General features: G+C 39.2%; 1 protein-coding gene across 4 annotated transcripts in view; it reads left to right on the plus strand.

The window, feature by feature from the left end:
- Window positions 1-24,271, plus strand: part of LOC116719441 (IQ motif and SEC7 domain-containing protein 1-like) — a 127,271-nt gene that overhangs the window by 39,569 nt on the left and 63,431 nt on the right. Inside the window, exon 1 of one of the 4 annotated variants that reach the window (XM_032562058.1) lies at window positions 18,799-19,277. The exons of the other annotated variants lie outside the window; for them this stretch is intronic. Within the exon in view, the coding sequence (XP_032417949.1) occupies window positions 19,159-19,277 (119 nt within the window). The 5' untranslated portion in view covers window positions 18,799-19,158. Of the gene's footprint in view, window positions 1-18,798; window positions 19,278-24,271 lie in introns of those variants that run through there. 4 annotated transcript variants of the gene reach the window in all.

Here is a 24,271-nt window from a genome sequence, read left to right on the forward strand (position 1 = left end):
TCAAATCTGTGGGACTGACTAGTGGGAGCTTCAAAAGACTTGTGAGAGTTTCAGAGCTGCCTCCTAGTGCTTTGTGCTTCATCATTAAAAAGAAATATGCGCTTAATCCATAGCCCACTTTTGGCTCATGTGCAGCCCAAAAATAAATCATTCTTCATGGTTTAAAAAAAAGAAGTTCTACAAAAAAAGCTGTTCAGTGTCTGATGAGAAACATTTGCAAGTTGTTTTTAGACATTGTTAAATTACAAAAACGTCACTGATTAATTCACTTATTTATCCGCTCCTCTCGTCTTGGCTTGATTGTTGCTTAGTGAGTAATTTTTAAAAACAGCTTAAGGCTATTAGGTTAAATGGATTATGATGACTGTAAGCAGCTGAGAAGCTTTGTTTACTGTACAGCAGGATTATCCTGGCACAATTACAATCAGCTGATTGCTAACTGATAATGGCTGAATGCTGTGTGCCTCCATGAAAATCTGTTTCTTTGTCCTTGCTGGATTGTTTCTCAAAAACTGCAGTATTATTTGGAGCTAAGAGTTGTGGAACATGGCAAAGAAGCTAGTTTTTCTTATCAAAAGAATAATGGAACCTCATCATACCATGCTAAAAGCTATGATTTTGTGGCTGGAGAACATGACAATCCTTTTTGCTTTCTATACAGTCGACTGGGAGTTTCAGGTATTCTGACAGTCAGCATAGTCTGGTCCGAAAAAAGGTTAGCATTAGGGGTACAGCGGTTCACAAAAATGAATCAGAATTCTTGTTAGGTTAAATTCTGATGAGAAGGAACTTTGCAAAGGGACTCCATTATGGTCATATTTCTGCTGGTATAAACAGTTTTTTTTTTTCTGGCTTTGGTCTGGTTTGAATTCTTTGTTGCTGCAGTTTTCTGGCCTTGCACATTAGCTCGTTTCTTTTCATCTCATCAGTTATATTTACATTTTTGTGTTTCAAGTTGGTTATTCAGTTCATGGCGGAGTCAGCTTGTGGTGGAGCCAGCTGCATAAATTATCAGAATTGTTTGTGAAAACACGTCGGACAGTCAGACATAACCAACGTAATTTATTACTGTCCAGTGAAAAACTGTAAATTGTCGGACATGTTAACTGAAATGCTTTTGTTGTAACCTAGCATATGTATTGCAATTGTCGTGGGAAAAAAAAATACTATTTCCAAGCACTGTTCAGGTGAAATCACTCAATCAGGTTTATTCATATATTACGCACAATACAAAGAGCTCATATGACAATCAATAATGAAGCAGGTCTGGATGAAAAGCTCTGTCAGGCAGAGACAACACATGAGTTTTATACCAAGGATAAAGAATTAACAACAAAGGGCGAGACAGCCTGGTTCTGATGCAGCTGTAGAAAACAACTTCCAACCTTCTACATGTAAACCAAATATTGCTTTTGGTGAGAGTTCATAAGCATTTCATATAACATGACTAGCAGATGTGACCTTATTGTAATTTTTCCATCACACAATTAAAAAATATATTGGCCAATTATTGTACTGATGATGTGCTGCTGCTTCAGGCATTTCTGTGTTGTGTGTTGATCATTGTATTTTGCTATAACATGTTGCTATTTATGGTTATTAAGGTGTCTAAAATGTGGTTTTATCATTTATTTGTAAAAGTGTTCCTGAGTCAGTGTATACAGTAGAAAGTCACATTTTGCTCCAGCTGACAATGAAGTTTGTGAAGTGCAAGGTTAATGTTAGCATGTTAAATCTTTTTTTTATTTTTTTAAATATGACTCGATCATTCTTTTTATAAAATATTTTACTGTGGTTTCAGTTAATAACGTGGAGACACAACTTGCAGAACAAGTTGCTCTCATTCTTCCATAGCTTAGCGATTTGCTTTGAACATCTTATAATTTAATATTTCAGATGCTCTCTAGGAGCTCTTTCCTACTCAGCAGCTGTTTGTGGGCAGCATACAGAGAAGGTGACAAGATACAGAAAGGCAGAAAGGTGCACCAGTCAATACAGTCTCTCTGTCACTGTAAATTTAAAAGTCAGTGGTAACTTAGTGATTGCATATGCATTGGTTCTAATATCAGCAGCTGAGTAAAGATAACACTGCTGATAAGATGGGGGAGTATTTCTGTTCACATTGAAACAAATGTGCAACAAATGGTGTATCAGGATCAGCTGTGAAGTGTTCTCAGAAACAGATTCACTACAGGCTGATCATTCATCTAATTCACAAACAAACAGTTCCATCCTGTTTTCCAAATGGATTTCCTTCAGGGATTTATACATCAACCAACACCAACGTTTCGTTTCAGGTTTCTCTGGCCAGAAAAGGTAATTTGTGCCAGTCTTTCCATTCTTTCTGTATTTTCTGTGTCAAGCATCCGTGACACTGTGAAGCTCATTGTTCAGCTGTTTATTGTGTCAAACATTTCAGGCCAGTTTGAAGTGTAACAATGAATATGAGTGGGCAACTTGCTGAATGCATGCTTTGGAAAACACAAACACACTGTCCATGGCTGAAGGAAAGTTTAAAAAATGAATAGCTGCACGAAACGGATTGAAAGCAAATGCTGAGGCCTCCATCATGACTGTCTTGTTATGAATTATTTTTGAGGGATGATTTCCTTCGGTAGTGGAAGCTCTCTCACCACAACGTGACAAAGGTCATGCACCAGATTTGAACTCAGGATGTTGCATTGATGTGGAATGTAATGTTGACCATGGAGTCACTGGAAAACAGCATTTTTCACATTGTGTTTGAAGCGAAATGAGGAAAGATGTTGTGTAATCATTTCCCGCTGAAGCTCTGCGGCTGTGTGAGACTCCTGATGAGTGACTGATTCTTGCAACTGTGTTTTCTGACTGTGTTTGTGTGGTGTTAATGTGAAACGAGTGGGTGAAATATTAATTACTTTGCCACTTCTGATATGCGGTGCCATGCCCGGCAGCGTGCTCATTGCCTCGCTTGGTTTAAATGTATGTGTGTTGCATAATAGAACATGCTGAGGAAAAAAACTTTAATTATCCAAAGAATTTGGAGGACTGAATTATTCATTACAAATTTGTGTTGTTTGGAAAAGGGGGAGTCTGACCTGTGTTGAGTTGTTGTTGCCCAGTCATTTACAGTAACGTTCGAAACTTAACTTCTTTCAGATTTTTCACATTGATGCTGCAAAATTTTGGAATCTTATTTAGGTTGTGTGTGTAATAGAACATCACAAGGTAATGGCTAATTGGGAAGTGGAAAGTAAATGACTCATGTTTTTTTTTTAAATTCACCAAAGTCTGAAAACTAAAACCGCACATCATTCTGAACACAGCATAGCCTTAGTCGAAATGGTTTGGAAGATGGATAGAGCTAAACACAGGGTAATCCTGGGAAGAATTGTGTTTAAAGCAGCAAAAGACTTGAGACTGGGGCAGAAGTTCACCTTCCAGCTTGAATACACAGTCAGAGCTACAATGGAATGGTTTAGATCAAAGCAGAAATGATTCAGTCAAAATCCAGATATAAATATTGAGCTCATTTGCAAAGATAAATGGACATAAATTTTTGCCAAATGTTGTAGACATTCCCCAATTGCAGTAAAACATGGTATTAGTTTGGGGAATAAGTGATAGTGCTAACATTTCAGATTTATAGTTGTAAAAAAAGTTGAAAACTGTCATTTGTGAAGTGTATGGCTGATTTCACAGTTTTTACAATATTTTTATGTTTTCATGATGTAAAGCACTTTGAACTGCCTTGTTGTTGAAATGTGCTATACAAATAAACTTGTTTGATTGATTTTACTCCCACTTCACAATGATACACCATTTAAGCTAGCTGATATTAAAGCGTGAGAAAATGTGTAGAAGTTGAAGGGGTATAAATAGTTTTGCAAGGTGTTATATGCTTAGGTTTTCAGAACTCTTATTTTTTAATAGCTCCATGATTTATTTTAGCCTCTGAGTTCTGAGCTTGAGAAGATATTGGAAATTAATATATGAATCTTGACGTTCGAGCCATGCTACTCAGAGACGTGCTCACAGCTGGAGTCGGAGCAATCTCTGGAGACAAGCAGTCAGATTCAAAAGCAAGCAGAACGACTGCCTTACTGTAATAGTGAAAAAATACTCCAGGGATATTCTTGAATCAGGACTGCTGTTGTATTCTTCTCCTTCCATCTCCGTACGTGTTTGCACTCCTTGTGTCTCACCCTGCTGGTTTTCTTTTTCTGTGCTCAAGCTCTTCTCTTGCTTTCAACAATTACATGCATAAGACACATTTGATCTGCATGTGTAAGGGACTTAACAAGCGCTCTAAAGGCTTAGATGTGATGACTTACTTCCTGTGTCGAAATGTATATGAATCAGTGCATGTTATGATGATTCTGTGTGCAAATTTGTGTGCACAAGTGAGCACCTCACTGCAACAGTTGCAACCAATATTTAAGATTGGAGCAAAGATTTATTGTTTCACTTTAAAGACCAAATGATCAACTGACCACTGTTATTGAAACCTTTCTTGTTGGGGTTTGCTGTAGAGAAAAGAAATCCTCCTAAACTGTTAGTAACTTCAACAAGAAAGTAAGTAAACCTTTCAGAAAGATAAATTCCAGTGATCATCCAGAGACAGCATGACAGATCTTCAAATAATAGTTATAATAATAAAAAACAGATTCAGATGTTCCAGAAAGAACAGAAGTGAGCTTGTGGATAGGAATACGTTGACAATTTTCTCAGGAGACATAATCTTGATAAATAAGTCAAATTTCTTCCAGCTTTGCTGACAATTGTCAAGTGATGGTGATATACAAGCAGCGTTAAGAGACTGCTGGGAGATTTTTCCTTTATTCAGTTGAAAGAAAAACAATCCTTTCAACTATTACATATATTACGCTGTACTATGTATTCATTATAGGCTTGTGACTATACAGGGATTTGGGAATATTTGGGGATTTTTATTTATTTATTTTAACAACCAAAAAATGTTTTAAGACTTTTTGAAATTCTTTGCAATCAGCGAGGAAACTATTTGCAGTGAGCAGCTAACTCTACAGTGAAATGTAACACTGGCCATATATATTGGCTTATTGGTATCAGGATTGCACTAGCATGATCTCAAACTTATAAATATAGAAAAAAAACATCCTTTTAGTACATTTGTTCAGTGTTGAATATTTAATTTTAATATGCTCAGTATTTATGTTTCTTCTATAACTTTTCACAGAGTTGGAGCACAGAGAGAAAGGGATTTATGACTATTTATTTTTCCACAATCTGTCTCTATCATCCACATGTTTTCCTCGGGGTTTAGCACCCTGGACAGCAACATGTTTGAGCTGATGTAATGATCAGCACAGGTAAATGAAACATGCACTATAATGCTTCTGCTAAATTAGCATTTCTGAACTTGACCAAATGCACTAAATTACCTGATCTCTGTCATAACGTCCTCATCAAATTTATAGACCTGTTCCTCGATGTACAGTACAGACCAAAAGTTTGGACACACTTTCTCATTGAATTCAATGAGAAAGTGTGTCCAAACTTTTGGTCTGTACTGTATGTAATGTCCTTTCTCTGTAGTTTTTGTGTGCGTTTCTCATAGCGCATCCAGTCAGGAGCTGACAGTAATCCTGAGCCAGCAGGCCACAGTGGGAGAGGGAGAAATAAACTAAAAAAGAACTGAACATTAAAAGAGTAAATATGGAATAAACCGAATAAAAATGGACATTACCTGAATGTGAGTTTTAATTGTTATATTTTAGCTCCCATTAGCTTAAAAAATGTCTCACCGGCCAATAAGTTAATACAGTTAAAATGGCTTCCTGAGAATGCCAGGCTGTGCAACACTTAATCTCAACAAAAGTCAGAAAATCTACACTAAAATATTATAATGAGACCCCAAGGGAGGGTGTTGTCCTAAACTGACCTGACTCCAGTCCAAAGCTTGCATTTTCTTTCACCTATTAATATTATTTGACTATGTCCTTCTGTGTGATGACGATCTGCAACATTTTTCACACCTGCAGCTTTTGTTCTAAAAATGTTTGGCTGTTTTGTTTTTTCTTGGCTCCATGGTCGCCCTGTTCTCCAGTGTCTGCTGAATGCTCTGTGGCATTGAGAGATAAACGCAGGAAGTGTGTTAATGTCAGACTGAGACTGTAAAAGTGGAGTGGTCAGGAAGAGTAGACGTCAAAAAGCAATGTTAGACAGGAGGATAGCTTTGTACTGCAGGGTTTACATGAAGAGAACAAGGTTTTTATAGAATATATCTCCAAATCTTACAGAAGTACAGATGAACTCATCAATTAAGGAGGAAACAACCTTCCTGTCCAAGGCACTTCCTTGTCATCATTAAATCCAAGAGAAAAAAAAAAAGTTTGAACTGATTGGTGTACTGCCTGTGAAGTAGCTGCTGCATTCATTGCCTGCAGCTGCCTTCTAGTTCAGTCCTGTGTAGAGTTAAGACCTCCCTGCCTCTCTGCACCCATCAAGTCCAGCTCAAGGCTGAATGAAGGCTTTTAAATACCCAAGATGCTTGCTGTGCTTCTCCTTTTTCCTGACTTCACGCTTCTCTTTTGATTTCCCTTTTCTCCCCCTTTACTTTAGATTTTTCTCCTTCCTCTGTCGAAAAAACCTCTGGCAGGTCTCAGTTCTGCCACTTTCTCCGACTCTCCTCGTCTCTCATTCTGTGTCGTCAGTAATGAAAAATCTGATTGGATTTATAGATATAGATATAGATTATAGGCTTGGCATCACGTATTTATACTCCTCTCTGTGTTGCGGCGCAAGGCCTTTAATAGGGTTAAACTACAGTAAGTTATATTTATGTTCATATGTCTATCAGTCAAAATCAGTATGGAGATTTAAGACTTCCTTTCCATGAAGCAATGTGTAACATTACAATAAAATAAGCAGGAGAAACAAAAAATTTGACGCTTTATTTGAACACCAAGTCATTACATTCATAGCCTGGTTTTCTAAATGAACAACATAAAATTTTAAATTTTGCTCATCTAAGAGAAACCTTTCCCAAATGATAAAAGGTGCAGGAACGACTAGCGTTGTCGTAAACTCAGACTACATCTGGCATGCATAGCAGTTTGTTTTGACTAAATCTATGAACCCTCAAGGCCATTTAAAGTGTCATCTCTTGAATGCTCCCAAAACATTTTAAGCTCACTAGACATTCGGCACATATTTAGGTTACACCTCCTAATTGGTTGGTGATCATTAGAATGAGCCGCATAAATAACTCATACGCATTATGTTCTTCATTACAGTGAATGTCCATTTCAGGACAGAACCTGTGATTATCTCCAGGCGTTTTGAATAATAGCACTGCAGAATCAGAGCCTATCGATTTAGAATCGCGGAGACGCTGCCTCTGCTGCTGAAGCAGCTGCCCTGTTGTTTGCTGACTGCTTGAGGCAGAAAGGCAGCTCATAAGAGCATGTCGCAGAACTGAACACGGTGGAAAACGACACGCTGTGGAAGTGGAAACGTCTTTCCATGTGTAGGTTCATGAACCCCGCATTGTGGCATTAATTGTAACTATCTCACCACATCGTTTCCCCTTTGTGAGGGATGACTATAACTGAAGTCATTTTGAGGCGGGCCTTAACAGCACAATAAACATTTATTGTATGTGGCAGCAGACAGTGTTTGGTAAATAAATGAGCAGTTATTGTGGGGATGAAATACTGCTGGGCCAAAAAAAAAAAGGAATAAAGAAAATGGCTTCTGCTGAACATAACATTCCACCAGCTGTAGGAAATCCATCTTTATTGGGCTTTTTATTTACTGCTGTTTGTATTGTAAAATTTTGATGCCACCAGATGGGAAATCACAACTTCACGATTATTTAATAGGCCTATAGAACCAAAGACCCACTTCAGTAATGAGTCTGAACTCCTGGGAACGCTGTCTTTGAGGTTCCCAGCTTCTGTTTCGTCACCATATTCCCCAACAGTTAATTACAGGCTCAGTTCGGTACTCTGAGGCTGGATCTGAGGAAATGCATGCTTCTGATCAAGGAGCACATGGTTTTTCCTTTCGGCTTAGAATAAGTTTCTTTGACCGAAAGTCAGGTGGGAGAACGTTTTTGCAGTGTTCCTTTCACTTCACTCAGTCCTACTGATGATCCTATCGGCATTATCTTCTGCTGGGACCATGCACAGAGTGCGTGGTGTGTATGCACACTATTTTGCCTCTAAGCAGCTATGCCATAATATTTTTAGGGACTTTGATGCAGTGAAAGGTAGGCAGGAATCAGCTATATTGATTACCCTTTTATGTGCATCAGGATTAACTCATTTCCAACTTTGATTTCAATAAAAAAAATGCTGTACTGTTTCTGTGCCAGATCTGCTGACTGATACCTTTGCACAATGACATAATTGTTGGTACTTTTTAGCATGCCTGCAAACTGTAGCTTTAGAAAAAGGACGTAAAAGAGCACGTCAGTAAAATTCGACTAGGACTGCTGAACTTAATTTTGAACTTAAATGTTCAGTGAGGTTGATGACAGGAAAATGAATCACTAAGACTGAATCAAAACAGTGTTAACGGTTTCACATTTAAGCAAACCTTTGCAGCTTTTCTGCTCATATCTTTCTACTTATGCTATTTTTGTTGTTTCAGTTGAATTGTACATAGTATCATCATGTCACCTTTTACTGGAAAATGTTTTGAAATTATTTAACATATTATTAATATGACGTCACAAAATCTGTTTGAATGGGGTTGTGTTTGCTTTTTATCTCCACTTTCCATTTGTATGAGTGAATAAATGTTTTTATTGTCGCTGAACGAGGACAACAAAACTTGGTGCACTGAACAATAGCAGAACACATGAAAAAAATGTGGTAAAAACAGTAATAAATAACTAAAACATTTAATATTCAGGAATCTAACCAATACACAGTATGGATGTTTCATGGGAACTGTTGAAATTATCTTGATTTACACTTCTCTCTATTCTTAAAAACCCTTAAAATGATGGTTCCTAACATGTTTCTATTTATAAACTGTATTTCAGTTTGTTCTGTTCCATCTGGTTTAAAGGCGAAAGCTGTCAGCATGAAAGTACGTGATTACCTTCAGTCATAATAACCAATTTGTCCTTTTACACACTATTATGGTTTCAGCGAGCACACAGCCTGCTATCTGCGTTGCCTTCAACCCCCTCGAATCAGATATCAGGCAGCAAGCCGTCTCTCTGAATTGCAATGTCATTATCAAGACAACTGCTCTTGTAAAATATTAATTTCAATTTCTCTTTTAGCTGATGGGGTGGAAAAGAAAACTTTTCAATCTAAAAACTGCATGCATAATCAAGCAATTTGATTATAAAATCAGAATCAATCACAAAGGTGGGAATTTGTGTTTCATTCGAGGTTAAGAAAGGGTTGCAAGTCCACAGCGATCATATTGGTTCAGCAGTAAGTACCCAGATAGGTGCGTGGTATGTTCATGTGATGTTAGTGTGATTCACAAAGCCTCAGAGTGAAACAACATGAAACAGATGTTTCACACTGTAGCAACGACGTGTCATGCTTTTTTTCCTCTTTCCCAGCTTCACTGCCACCATATTATCCTGTGCCACTTCGGTTGGATAATTAGATCAAGTGATAGATTAGCGATACTGCAACTCCCTCACAGCTTATCCTTTCATCAGCTCCACGCACCAGTGATATTAGGCAAAAGAGCCTCAAAGCGTTTCAGATCTGTCTGCCAGACTGATAATAGAAATTTGCTGTTCCAAAGCTGCTCAGATCGAGCAGATGTAACGAGAGCGTCACACAGATCAGCTAATAGAGCAAGGTGTGTCACACTTTTCACTAGTTTCCTAAAGATCGGAGAGCACTCACGACCGATCTCAGCTGATTTTTCAAGGATCCTGAACATGTGCAACAACTTATTGACAAGAGGGTTGACCTGGATATATATTGGTGTGTGTTTGAATTTGTGTTGTATCTTTGGATGGTGAACAAAAAAAACTATTGATTCAGATAGTTATGCTCTAGATTTGTGTTTATCAAACTTTTCAGCTACAACTCCCCAGAATACAGAATACCAGCGACATGTACTTGTATCCCAGACTACTGGTGGAACCTACAAGCATCTCCACTAAATCATGTAAATCAACAACCGACTTAGTGCTTTTATCTATTTGTAAGTCCTGTTTTTAGCTCTTCTCACATTTTAGAGCATTATTAGACTTTGTCATCAATAATATTTTGGATTTTAATTTCTGATGAGCATCTTAAGATGTCACACCAGAGCTGTTGAATTGACATAATGACCCAAGTCACACTTTATTCACAAAAACAGATTCCAGACCTGACTGACTTTCATCCCCAGAACTCAAGACTTGACTTAGACTTAAGCTGTGAAGACGTTCATAGTCAGACTATAAATGGCATGAAAGTAGAAATATGTATTTAATTAGAGACTTGAGAATTGATTTTAACTTGAATTAAAAGAAATAAAACTTGACTGGGAATTGCCTGTGAAAGTCTGATGCGAATTGGACCTAATAAAAAAAAAAAAGACTACTTCCTCTCTGCATACATGACAATTTTGTAAAATACTGCATATAAAAATGTGGACAAATCTCAAAGTAAAATGTGAAAATACTACAGGAGAGACTGAAGGAGAAAAGAAAATAAGTTTTTATCTAATAGATGTGGTAGTGAATTTATATTACCTGGTTATTTAAACTGAAACAAATAATTTTAGTGTTATTAATTTGACTAAAATGTATAAGAGGTATTCCATAATTACTTACCAATGTTGAAAAGCTGTCCTCCTAAGATGGGCTTTGTTCAGTGATCAACAGGCCAAGTATTTGGAAATCAAAATTTTATTTTCTGTTCATTACAATAAAAATAAATAGAAATCAAAAAACTCTCAGTCAGCAAATCATCAACAAAAAGGATGCTCTTTGATGCCATCTGATTTTTTTTTTTCTAATATGTTATGCATTTAAAAATAGTATCTTTTTACATCAGTTTACTAGTGTTTTTGCTGGGATAAAAGTATTCGAGGTACATTTTCTAAAACTAGTACAGTTGTGTGTGTGAGGTGGTGAGTGGCTTTTTACAGATATCAGTTCATCTGCTGATATCAGCTTTTCTACTGAAGTCTAAATCTTTGTGATGGCAGCAAAGAGACTCAGCTGCTGGCTGGGGGGGGGTCACGCTCTTGTCTCTGTGTCACATTCAGACAGAGAGAGACAGCGCTTTGTTTGGCCTGCCAATGAAAAGCTCGTCTGTCTTCTACTTCTGATCTTCTCAGGCTTGAGGCCAAGCAGGGAACAGAAGGAGCCTTTGCACAGCGGCAGAGCCCTCTGCCAGTGAGGCGCAGAGAGGCCGTGCAGAGCCATAACATGGAAAACAGCAGGGGAACTAAACCTCTCGTCTCTCATGCCCAGAGCAGGGCGGAGAGGTCTCTTATCTAAACACGTGGGGAGGCGTTTAAACGCTGTTACTGGGGAGGTTGGAAAAATATTTATATGGAACAAAAAAACTTTATGGGTGTGTTTTAATCAGAGGAAGTTGCTGATAACTAAACACATCAAAGCTGAAATAACGAAAGTGGCGATAGGTTGTTATATTTTTATTTTTTTTGTGTGTAACTGCAATAAAAATGTTTGAGATCACATACACGTAACTGTTGTCTAATCCTGTGATACATAAACACTTCAATTAGGTTTTTTTTAACAGCAGCATTGGTTTATGGAGAGAGAGAGAGAGAGAGAAAGGGACAGCGGCTTCCTCAGGCAGAGTAGATCATGCACTGCCATCTTGTGGTTTGTAGCATGAATCGCCCAGGAAATGATTAGCTCTCGCCAACTCTCTGTTTTGAAGATGTTTGAATTAAGAGGAAGCCTCATGAGAGGAGGCCAAATCTCTACAGAGCTGCATGTCTTAGAAAACAAAAAAAATATCTCTCTGTTTGGTTTTCACTGTTAGAAGATTTTTCTTAAGCGCTGTGGCTGCCACATAAGTATGTGTGCATATCAGAGCTTCCTTGGGTTCATACACAAAATAAAGGCAAAGACAGGTTGAATTGTCTGTTGTTACAAAGTGGTGAATCAGTCTGTTAGAGGGCAAACACAAAACATGGTGTTTCTGACCTTCAGTACTTGTGTTATCTGTGTTTATGTCAGCCAGATCAACTCCCAATATCACTAAACTAGGTGAGCAAAGGGTAAGAAACCTTGGATGGTTCGCTTATTATTTTGGGAAATGAACACGCTGTTGGTATTGCCTGATTACTGACTACATGTATTATAAAGTGTAGGGTTTTTTTTGTTGGTATTTTTTAGATAAAAATGCAATAAAATAAATTTGACAATAGTGTCTTGCAAAAGCTCTAATATCCAGTTGAATTTAAACATCACAAACTTGACTTTATTTAATCATAGTTTTAGATTAAAATGGGGCATAATTTGGAGGAGGAAGGAAAAGATGCATGTTTTTTAACTTTCCTACAAATAAAATCCGAAAAGTGTGTAGTGTTTTTATATCTGGCTCTTCTGAGTCAAGACTTTGTAAAAATCAACTTTCACTGTAATTCCAGTTTTTTTGGTTTAGAGACTGATATTGCTGCCTGTTCTTTGTAAATTAGTTTAGTCTTAGTCAGATTGGATAAAGAATGTCTGTCAACATTAGTTTTCAAAGGATATTTCCAATATTATAAATCAACCACAGATTTCCAGTTTTGCTGCTTTGACTGTATGTTTGTGTTGATGTACTGCTTGAAAGTGAACTGCCATCCCAATCTTATCCTTGACCTGTCAGGTGTATTCCATAATGACCTTTCTTGCTTTTTATTATAAACCCTCCTAAATTTTTTAATTTTCCTTCTACTTCAGAAAAATGCACTACCTCATGTTGATCATCTCATCACATCCTAATAATAGACCTTGAGGTTTATGGTTGTAACGTGACAACCTGTACATACTTTTTAAGGCCCTGTAGTTGTTTAAATGGCAGGAAAAAACAATTTAAACTTCTTTGCATAAAAATATGCTTAGATGGTTTATAAGCCATTGTCAGAGTTGGCAGTTTTTAATCCTTGTAGGCTTGACTCAAAGGTTAATTGTCTCAGCTCAAGTGCGAGGACATGACTCACCGCTGTTAAAGATCTAATGAGGCCGTCTGGTGTCTCACTCCTTTTTCTCTGCTTTTTTTATTAATCTGATCTGAGCATCCTCAGTTTTACAACTCACCAGTGTTTCTGGTCATAACTGTCAGGAAATCTGAATAATTTACTTAGTTTTTACAATGTTCTTAAATAAATGGAAGCTAAAAATTTGACTAATACTTCAAAAAGGGTTTGGTATTGTAATAAAAAAAATACATAATGTTTAGCTATACTGAAATGATTGTACTATTGGGAAAAGGGAACGGAGAATCCATTTGTGTGAATAAGTTTTTTAATAAGGGAAGGGAGCAAGGATAAGAGTAAAGATCGGTGTGTGTGCATTTGTTTAGTTTTTACCATTTTCATCAAGAGCTTTCAGATGACCTCATGAAATCAGTGGAGAGAGAGAGCTGTACTGTTGTGATGAGTGTCGTCTCATGATTGGGTTCAGTTCCTACCAGGCGCTGCTCACTGAGCAGCTACTGCTCTACAAGAAGGAGGTCAAGAAGGACACAACTGCTGGAGAAAAACAAAATCCACCCACTCTCACAAAATCTGTCATATAGCTTCTTGGAAAAAAAACAATCATCTCTATTGCATTTGGTTTCTTTTACTTTGCTACAAAAACGAAGATCACAGATTTGATGCAATTATTTATTAGCTAAACATTTTTTATTTACAAGACATACTTCAAAGGAAAATGATTTTGTCAATTTATAGCTCACCTTGTTTTCTGATCAAGTAGAGGGGAAAAATTATCAATTCCAACATATTTATGAAAATCATGATCAAAGGCCACGGTTAGTACTTTGCTTCCTTTCCTCTGATTTCTCTAGCAGCTTTAATTCTCTGAAGCACAGATTTTTCTTTATCAGTCAGGTTCTAATGTTCTCATTCAGAAGCTGACAGGTCAGCTTTGCAGGACTAAGCTCTTTGATCGCCAAGTTCTCCATGGCTGATGTGCTACAAAACAATCTGACCGCACATTTTTAAAGTTTCTTTTGAAGCTTAGGAATTATAACGTTTTATGTTATTTTTTCAGTTTAAAATTGCTTATGGTTTCAAAAGACATTTGAATTTTTTAGGAAAACTTCAGACCACTGTGAGAAATAAATACTTCAAACTGCACAAATAAACTATGGAAATTGAGAATATACTAATAATTCAGATTATTATGGAGGTTTTTGTATTTTTACCCTAATAAGAATGAGTAGCTGTGCATGCCATGGGTTTGTGAATTGGAGTGCATGCCGTCTGTGCAGTCCTGAACAGAATCCTGCAGCTAGAGTTAAGCAGCTCACATCGGACTGTTCACCAAGGCCAGCTGGATCAAAAAGGGGCCATATGGTGAGAGAGGACAGCGGGGAGGTTGGGAGAAGAACACCAACATGTGCAATATTTGTACATCTAAAAGCCCACAAAGCAGCTTCCACAAAGTTGGACCCTCTGTCAGTTTTTTAAAGGGTCCCTTTAACTTTTTGTACATTTGCAGTTTAGGTTTACATTCAGGCCTGTGAGGGATCCAATGCCAAGGGAGATTATATATCGACCATGGAGTAGTTTGGAGCTGCCTAGGGGTCGCTTCGTACTACAGTGTGGGCAGATGCCAAATCCCACTGGAAAATGAAATCAGCATTTCCATAAAGCTCGTCAACAGAGGGAAGCGTGAGGTGCTCTAAAATTTTCTGGTAGACGGCTGCACTGGCTTTGGACTTGATAAAGCACACTGGACCAACATCAAGAGATAACATGGCTGTTCAAATCATGACCGAGTGCAAAAAAAAACCTCACATTGGACCCTAAGCAGCTTGGACTCCATACCTCTCAACTTTACCACCAGATTTTTGGGTCGTCATAAAAGAAATGCTAAATTTGCCTGAAAATTTAAGTCTCTGAGCAACAGTCCAGTCTTTTTCCTCCTCCGCCCAGGTAAGACACTTCTGATATTGTCTCTGGTTCATTATGGATATAGCAGAAGCAATGTGACATTTGCAGCCCCTGGATAAGTCAGTGTGGTGAAAAGAATTGTACAACAAACTCTCTGATGGACTTTGCTGCACAATTCCCTCAAAGCAGCAGTTATATTTGTAGTGGGTACAAAATTTTCAACAGTACTTCTTCCTGCCAAGCAACTATTCATCAATATATGTAGATACAGCACCAGGTTAAATGGTAAGCTTTTTACGGTGTGCCCTTTTGTAGCTTAAACTCCAATCTGCTGGACAATTAGCAAGCCAGCAGATCTTGATAGTCCTCATGATTGTATAGGCCATCACATGGCCATAACATAACAATGTACTTTTGTTTTTGTAATTTACAGTTAGCTAAAGGCTATAATTATCTAAATTAACTCAAAAAAGTTTGAAATGTATCACTGTGTCTCAAAAAATAGATTTGTATAACAATTATTGAAATAAGTTTTAAATTGGGTTTTTCTGTGCTGTCTTATTTCCAGTCTTCCTCAAAGACTGCATCACACTGTTCCTTTTTCTTTTGTTGAATTAAACCAAACCTCAGTGAACACATGTTGACAGACATAAAATAGTATTTTGTATCCTTGTATTTCAATTAGCTATTGGCATACAGGGATGGTGTATCTCAAAGGTCCTATACCCGGTCTTTGCTGGATCTTAAAGACATGACTTTCAGTTGTAGAGTTGAGCTTTCCTCTCCACTCCTGTAAGAAGCCATTGTTCACACACACCAGCACGTAGTACACACATTATGCAGCAGTGAGGGCACGCAAATTGGCCTGGAAGTGAAGTTACATGTCAAGCTTTGGTGGAATTGTACTTGACATTTAGAGAAAATTCCCACAAATTAACTGTCTAGAAGTGACATGAGAAGAGCTGCATTACAAGAGTTAAGCGGTTCAAAGTGCAGTCGGAGGCCCCAGCATTCAGAATATCGAGTGAAATAAAAGGTAGAGCTTGTTTCAGATGTAGTGTAGCGCTGTGCTTGTTCACACATCACACAGGGTGTCCTATCGCATGCACAGTCTCACGCAGCACTTCATGATCAGTATGTCTGACGGCGGAAAGAGCTCTCATGCTTGATGATTACAGACTGAAGCAATTACGCAGTGGATGTAATCACGATTAGATGATGTGCATACACCATTACTACACCAGACAGGTTCATTAACAAAAAAGACAGAGGTCTGATGTTATTATTCTCTTTGACCTTAAAGATCAAGATATCAACAGCACTGCATCAAGCATACCGCTCTGGAGACGCTCTCAGTCTCCAGGCTGAGACTGGAGGCCATCAGCCTGGGATTTCTGTTCCATGATTGTGTGTAGGTGTGTGTTTCTTTGTTTCCTTTTTATGAACTTTTCTTGTATTTTCATTAACCTTCTGAAGACAAATAGGCCTTACAGCAGGGGTGTCAAACTCCAGTCCTCAAGGGCCGCTGTCCTGCAGTTTTTAGATGTGCCACAGGTACAAAACGCTGGAATGAAATGGCTTAATTACCTCCTCCTTGTGTAGATCAGTTCTCCAGAGCCTTGCTAACGACCTAATTATTCTATTCAGGTGTGGTGCAGCAGAGGCACATCTAAAAGTTGCAGGACACCGGCCCTCGAGGACTGGAGTTTGACACCTGTGCCTTACAGGGACTAAGTCCTGGTCCTAATGCTGCAGATACTTTTATATTTAGAAATATACTATGTAGGGTTAGAGTTACAGACTAACATACTGGAATTAATCAGAGTCCAAACAAAGCCCTAATATGAGTAGAACTACAAACTTGCGTGTAGTCGTGTGTGTGTGTTGTGTGCGTGTGCACGTAGGAGTCTGTTTTTCTTTTCACCCTCTCCCATCCCTGACAACCGTCCCGCTTTAGTTGCTGTTACCTGGTGAGAGCTTGAACAACATTTTCATCTGCATTATTTAGCAGAAGCACAGCACAATGTGGCTGCTGTATGTATTTTACAGCATCAATTCTGACTCATTTTGCAGCCAAAAAGTCATTTTTCAGTTCATAATCAAAGAACTGAAATAAAATGTCCATTGTTTGGACCTTAGCAGAGCTTATCAGACATCCTCTCTGGTTTCATGATGCAACCTCTGTGCAAGCCATACATCTCTGGGCATGTCTGGCATTCTAAAGCTCAGAGATGTTAGCAGCAACTGACTTGTAAAATATTTAAGTAGATAAGTTTTTACTCAGTTTCTAGTGCCGGTCTGAGATTTTTGTGGTTGATCTCCAACTACCAAGCTTGAAACGTTCTTGTCTGCTGATAGCAGTTTTATCCAATAATGATTTCTCTCAGGAGTTTTTATTTCCATCAAATCAGCAGCAGTGCTTAATGGAAGCTAGCGCTGACTTGGCACCGGTTCTTTTGGTTTCCACTAAACTCTGCCTTGAAATAGATTCTTAACTCTCAGTTCTGACCCAAGCCAGAGGAAAGAACCACTTTTGGAGACTAACTAGAATGTTGTGTGATGTTTAAAACTGAAGTAAAAAAAAGCAAAAAACAACAATAATAATAATTACCAAAAGGTGAGATGAGCAGTGAAAAACATCGCCATGAAAATCTATTTCTCATCCTAGAGATTCAGTTGTTTCATCCTCCACATTGAGCCAATGTTTTTCAAATCAGTTAGATTTTCATATTGAGAGGTAATGCATCCTTCTCTGAATACTGAGCTCAAGTGCTTTTCATGTTCTGTTGTTACCAATCAAAAGGATTCTTCATAAAATGATAAACATTATGTAGCTCACTGATCATCCTCTTCTTCAGACTGCTGATATCAACAAAATGTCTTAAGTCGGAGACTTCTTCAGATTCGCTGTAATACGGACTGCTACAGCAGATAATCTGCCCACAGCCAACAACATCTACAACAACTCTTTGAAGAATCTTGGAGTTATAACAACATGTGGGATTAATAACATACTTTTCAATTGACCTGAATTGCCAGGAATGATTATTATCACAAAGAAATAACCAACCAAGCTAAAAATGTATTATTATTTGTGTTGAATTTAGATTACAACAGGTTTTGTGCTTCTACTGAGTTTATTTGTAACAGCTCAATAAACTGAAAATAGCTCACTTTGTGTTTTCTTATTTCTAAAATTAGATTTACCTTACCGACAGCCTCCACTCCAAGTAGTATTTTTGTTGCTATGATATGGTGGTGCATTTGTGTCGCGTGTTCACTGACTGGAAACAGATTTTTTGGTCATTTCTCCTTGTCAGAGCTGATCACCCCGGTCCCTAGCAGATTTTTCGTTGCCTACTTTATTTGATTTACGTTTCCCCCTAAATGTAATATATAAAAGAAAGCATACCCACAGTCCATACCCAATAGGTATCACTAGCTTTCTGGATCATAATGAGAATGTGTTTTTAAGGACTCTGCAGAGAAAAATCATTAATTCCAGTGGAGAGAGGGATGCTGTGGTGGGGAGAAAAGAAATTGGAGAAGAGAGTGAGAGAAAACAAAAAATGGGAAGGAGGGGAAATAGGAGGCATGATAATGAGCCCTACCTCTGACACATCCTCTTGTTTCTATGGAGACCTTGCAGCCAATCAAATGGCCCCATCTGAGGACTGTACTACTGAGAGTAGATGAGAGGGTGCAGAGAAGTATCCGCAGATGCTTCCCAGTATCTTTGAGATGCACAGTAATCCCAGTGAACCTCCCAGCAGCCTCCCTGCATGTTGTGCCCTCTTTTCATTTATTTATGTGTGGCAGTCGCTGCCGACACTCCTACCTGGGAAGAATTACCAATCATCCTCCATGCCTTAGAACAGAGGCTGCACACCACACGGCTCATTTAGCTCCCGGGCTCCACATCCCCTCCCCACTCCTCCTCCTTTCTTGCTGGTCCTCCACACCCATCTGTACCTCCCCACCGTCCGTCAGCCTCTTGGATACTCCTCATTACATCACGCACGCACTGCTCTGTGGCAGCCCATGTTTGTGACTGGGAAGGAGAGTGAGTGTGAGTGAGTCTGCGTGAGTGAGGCTGTGTGCACACTCCGTCCCACCATCACGTCCCGTTCACCAGAAGACAGGATGGACAAGCCAAGCGTGTGGCGCGCTGTGGTGAGCAGCACGGACCCCCGGAGGACACGGGACCCTGGGTCCCACCCGAGCAGACCGGGCTCGGCCATGGGCTACAGGCTCTATGACATGTGAGTAAAGCCTGATTGTTGTGAAGACGGTCGGACAGGTAGACTGGCAGGCGGGCAGGCTCGCCTGCCTGGGCGGCGCTGGTACGGCTCCCATTCACAGGCAGAGCAGTCAAGTGGGTGGCAGAGGAAAACACTGTGTCTGCCCACTCCACAGTCCATGCTGAGTCACCTACGGCTCTCAGACCTTGCTGTGTCTCTCCTGTTCCCTTCCCATGCTCTTTATAAACAACGTCTGTGTTCTGGGGAGGGGTGGTACAGTGCAGTGTGCTTTTGTTTGGATGACGGTCTCCAATAGCACCAAGATGCATGAATGCCATGTGTGTTCATGTAACATGATAACACCTCAGAGTTGTTTTGTGTTTGCGGCGCTGCCGTTGTAGCTGTGATCACAGCAGAGTCATGTGAGAGATGCTTTTAGAGCCTCGGGGAAACATGACTCATTTCTGCATGATGCTGTGACAGCTCGTACTGGGCACATGAGTCCCTTTCAGCCTCTGCTGTATTTCTGTGGGAGTAATTGTGGTCCTGTGCGTGATTGGTACAATCTCAGTGTGTGTGTGTGCGTGCGGGGGCGTGTGTGTGTGTGTGTGGCACAGCTCGTAAGTCGGCGTGTGCGTGCAAAATGCGGCTGGGTCTTTCATTTTATTTTAGGATGGATCCTACACATAGTCGGTGTGTTGCAAGGCTTGCAATTCTTCCAAAGTAAACCATCTAGGAATCCAGTGAGGACAAAAGGTTGACAAAATGTCACGTTTGTTTTATTACCGTTGGGCAGTTGTGTAACAATTCTTCAAACCGACTTCTGCTGCTTTGTGCACAGTACAATCAGCTGAATAAGGTTTTTTGACTATATTCCTCTGCAGAGATTCAATTAACTATCTTGTTATACCAAGTCAGCTCTGTCTTACAGATCCCTGTAAGCATGTGCGCATATATTTTGCACATGCATGTACAAGTTGATGGGTAATGTTAAATGACCCTGTCAAGGCATGATAGGTGGAGCTCTGTCACCTTAATGAATGTGAGACCTTCACTGGTGTCCATTTAGCCTTCTGTAGGCAAACTGCTGCTGCTGCTCTTTTAGTGTCCTAAATCACTGCCTTGCATCTTTTCTTGTATGCACCAGGCATACAGGCTTTAATATTTAGCTCATATTATCACATTTTCTTAGTTTAACAATGTGAGGAAGAATTTACTACATTCCTAAATCTGATATGCTTTTGGAGCTGCACAAAATGCAGGTGGACATCTGTTTCTGCAATGACTGATTTCTTTCTCTGTCTCTGGTTCAATCTAAGAAAAGCCTTAGCCGTACATAGTGATGTGACCGGTTCAAGGGACAAACCTCACAAAGATGATGCAAATCCACTACTTGGTTTAACATTGATTCATGGAGGAAAATTGGGATTTGTGAGGGATGGGTACTAAGACTATGTCTTGCCAATAACGCATGGACCTTCTGTTGAAAATCACATTTCATCATAGCTGGCAGCACAGCAGCCCTCTGGATTCCTAAAGCTGATTGTACCTCTTTGGAGGGCCAGAAGCAGAGATGTTTCTCGAGCTTTTAAAGACGTCACTATTTTGACAGACAAAAAGGCAGATCAGAACAGCTAGATGCTAGCCATTTTCAGTTCTGTACAAACAACATGCAGATAAGGTAAAGAAAAAAAAGCAACTCTGGCTTTTACAGTTATATAAATATCTATAAAGAACAAGATCCAAGGAACTATTCTAGTCCTCCTTAATGATTTAGACTACGGGTAGAGGCGACGTCACTGTGTGTGTGAAAGACCTGTCACTGTAAAGCAGTTTAACTATTACTTATAGACAAAGACAAAATTATTAAAGTGTTGACATTTTTAAAAGGCTTTTGACATCTCAGTAATTAGAGTGGCTGGCACAGGTCAAATTTGAAAAGTCAGATTTTCTCACATTCCCTACAGAATGTAGATGTAAATTCTTACCTTAACACACCAACCTATCCAGTATGTTCCAATACACAGTGACTCTCAACCCTTGTTCTTCAGAACCAATGTTCTTCATGTTTTAGAAGGGAATCTGTCCAAGCAAACTTGATTCACATAATTGAATTATTTCTTAAGATTGCCATTAAGTTCTGCAGAAGCCTGGTAATCAGGAATTTATTTTTATTCGGTTGTGTGGGAGCACACAAACACCAAAAACAAGCAAGGCAGTCAGCCCTGGAGACCAGGGTGGAGAAACATCAAAAAGAAAGAAATTTGAATCTACAAAATATAAAAACAGAATAATTTTGTACCTAATTCCGGTTATCTTCTGAAAATCTCTTTGTCTTGCTCTTGATGGCCGGAATAAAACAGGTAAATTGGCAAATGTCCTAGAAAATAGAAACTTGAATATTTTGCTTTTATATAGCATATTTTGCTTTTTATATAAAGTCCGTGTTACCATTGTCATAAATCGTCATCATTCTAAACACTCTACTGATCCTTAGAATTGCCAACATTGAGTCTTTCCTCAGAAATAGCATCCACAACAAAAAGTGTCACTGGCATCATGGTCAACGAGCACTTATCTGTTGCATTCACCGATTCGAAAGAAGTTGGATATTTGAGTGTCCAACTAGTAAACAGCAGATTTTTTTTGGGTGCCTCTTTAGTTGTTATACACTTTGCAGATGTAGAAAATATTATTTGGCTTCAACTTGTGTTGTATTTTTATGTTGCAGGTTAATTATATTTAGTAAATTTATTAGACTTACTGGTAGTTTTTGTATAACTTGGGCTCAAAAAAGAACCATGATTTCTTTTTTTTAAGTAGCCTTTAGATCTGATCACAGTGCATTGGTTGGTTTTCTATCCATAACAGCATTTTTCTAATCGATTCCTTGGAGAAGCTGTACTATTTAATCTCCAGATAAACACCGCTAGGCTTTACCCTTCAACTGATATAATGTCATGTATCCTCAGAGGGCAGCCGTGTTATGAAACGTTTCCAGGAGGAATGCCCTTTTCCCCCATCCCTGGCGGAGTCATACTTAATGCAGTGCTCCTGTTCAAGTGACGCCAGCGATGATGAAAAATAGAGTGCGTCACCAGAGCTGTAAGGCACTGACAGCACATTCCTTTGCTATAAGCTTGAGCCTTTTGACAACACAGTGTGCTTGGTCTGCAGACTGAGGGAGTATGCAACTGGCAGTGCTGCTCTGAATATGCCTCCACCGCAGACTGCAACTGTAGGATGCATGGTCCAATTGCATAAGACAACACCATCCAAGGTTGTGCAGTGCAAGCACATGATCTGGCATTGAGGATGCTGTCAGCTCACATATCAAAGCATACAGAGCCTAATGCTGCAACGCAAGATGTGAGGCAATTGTTAAATCAGAAAGAAACTCAGTTTGATATCAGCTTTGGCTTTCTATTGCAATAAACAAATACTGTCATGTGGCAAGGTGGACATAATCACTTTCGTTGGCACTGAGTCATTATGCTTAGGACTCTATAAAGCACAGCTCAGTCTCCTCTGTTTCTGACTAGTAGGAACTTCGTGTGGCATTTCTTCTCCGGCTCCATCAATTATTCGATGAACGGAATAGATTGGATGAGAGAGGAATTGCATTTCCTCTCTCATCCAACACATTAGTCACTATGTGTTTTGCATAAACCTCAATCAGCCCCAGTGTAGCTTGAAAGCTGTCATTTCCAAATGAGAACTTCAACTGCAGGACATCTGCCATCTGTCTTTCAGCTTCCAGGAGCTGAGTCTGCAGCTGGAGCTGCGTCAGCCATGTGGAAAGATGGTCAAAACCAGCAATGGCTGCAGTGCTCTCAGGGGAGCATCTCACTGAGTTAAACTTTCCTCCGGGGAGAGGCGCTTACTGATGCATCCGTGGTTTGAAACGGCCCATAATAAGCCCCTGCCTTTGCCAACGGCAACGTCAGAAGCGACAGCACGAAGGAGTGAGGGGTGCAATGGAAAAAGGATGCATTTCCAGAACATTTTGTTCCTGTGGATGCATATGAGGATATATTTGCGAACAGCAATGTTGTATAAAGGAAACCAGATTAAGACATGAACAAGCATTTCTCGTTTTCTTCTCCTTGGGTTGTAATTAAACAAGCTGCAGTTGTGTGTAATGAGTATTTTCAGTCAGAATTATATTTTGCATGCACATGCATTCGCTTTTATGACTTCAGAATTTCTGCAAATGTTTCATTCCCATGCAGCACCACGAGGCATGATAATCTTGTTAGGCTTTGATTGGTAAATCATATTGATGTGCTAATGCTGACTCAGTTCATTCAGACAACTGTGTTCAAAATAACTGCAGTCCAACATCATCAACCAAATCAATTCCTGTTTATGTTCCAAGCTACAGTATATCTTTACATGGCAAGAAAGTAGCAGAGTAGCTGGTGTAGCAGAGTAATAGAAAACCTGTAAACCCAACAATCATGATATGCAGTTTGCAGATTCTGTGTAATGTGTTAGAATGTGGCCCTCAGTAAAGTGAGCAGGCATCATGATATGAGGGTTGTTCCTAGCCCATTACTGTAAAAGTGGACCCACATATGACAGAGGAACTCGTATCCTGCATCAGTGTTAGTTTAAGTTTTCCTCTTTGCTAGTTCTTCTATGCTTTCTCCCTACGGACCTTCTGTTCTGTCATCTCCTTCACTCCCTCCGCTCTACATGGCTACACCGTTGTACTGTAGGATATGTGTGAGCTTTTATTAATGCATATTACTGTGCTGTAATTTTTATGCAAGATTGGCCTGAGTAAGAGCTGTATGATGATTGTTAGTTGTTAGCATTGTTGCCTTGCAGCAAGAGAGTGCCAGGTTTGAATACCAGCCTGGGGTCTTCCTACACAGAGCTGTAGAAAGTGAAAAGCTGTTCATTAAAAATGATATTACCTGTCCTGTTTGTAATAAACAGAATGGTGTGGTTTTATTAGATCTCTTGTGCTCTGCGGTTTTAGTCCATTTATCAAATTTCTGTGCCCGTTT

Source organism: Xiphophorus hellerii, chromosome 1 (assembly GCF_003331165.1).
Source record: "Xiphophorus hellerii strain 12219 chromosome 1, Xiphophorus_hellerii-4.1, whole genome shotgun sequence".
NCBI lineage: Eukaryota > Metazoa > Chordata > Actinopteri > Cyprinodontiformes > Poeciliidae > Xiphophorus > Xiphophorus hellerii.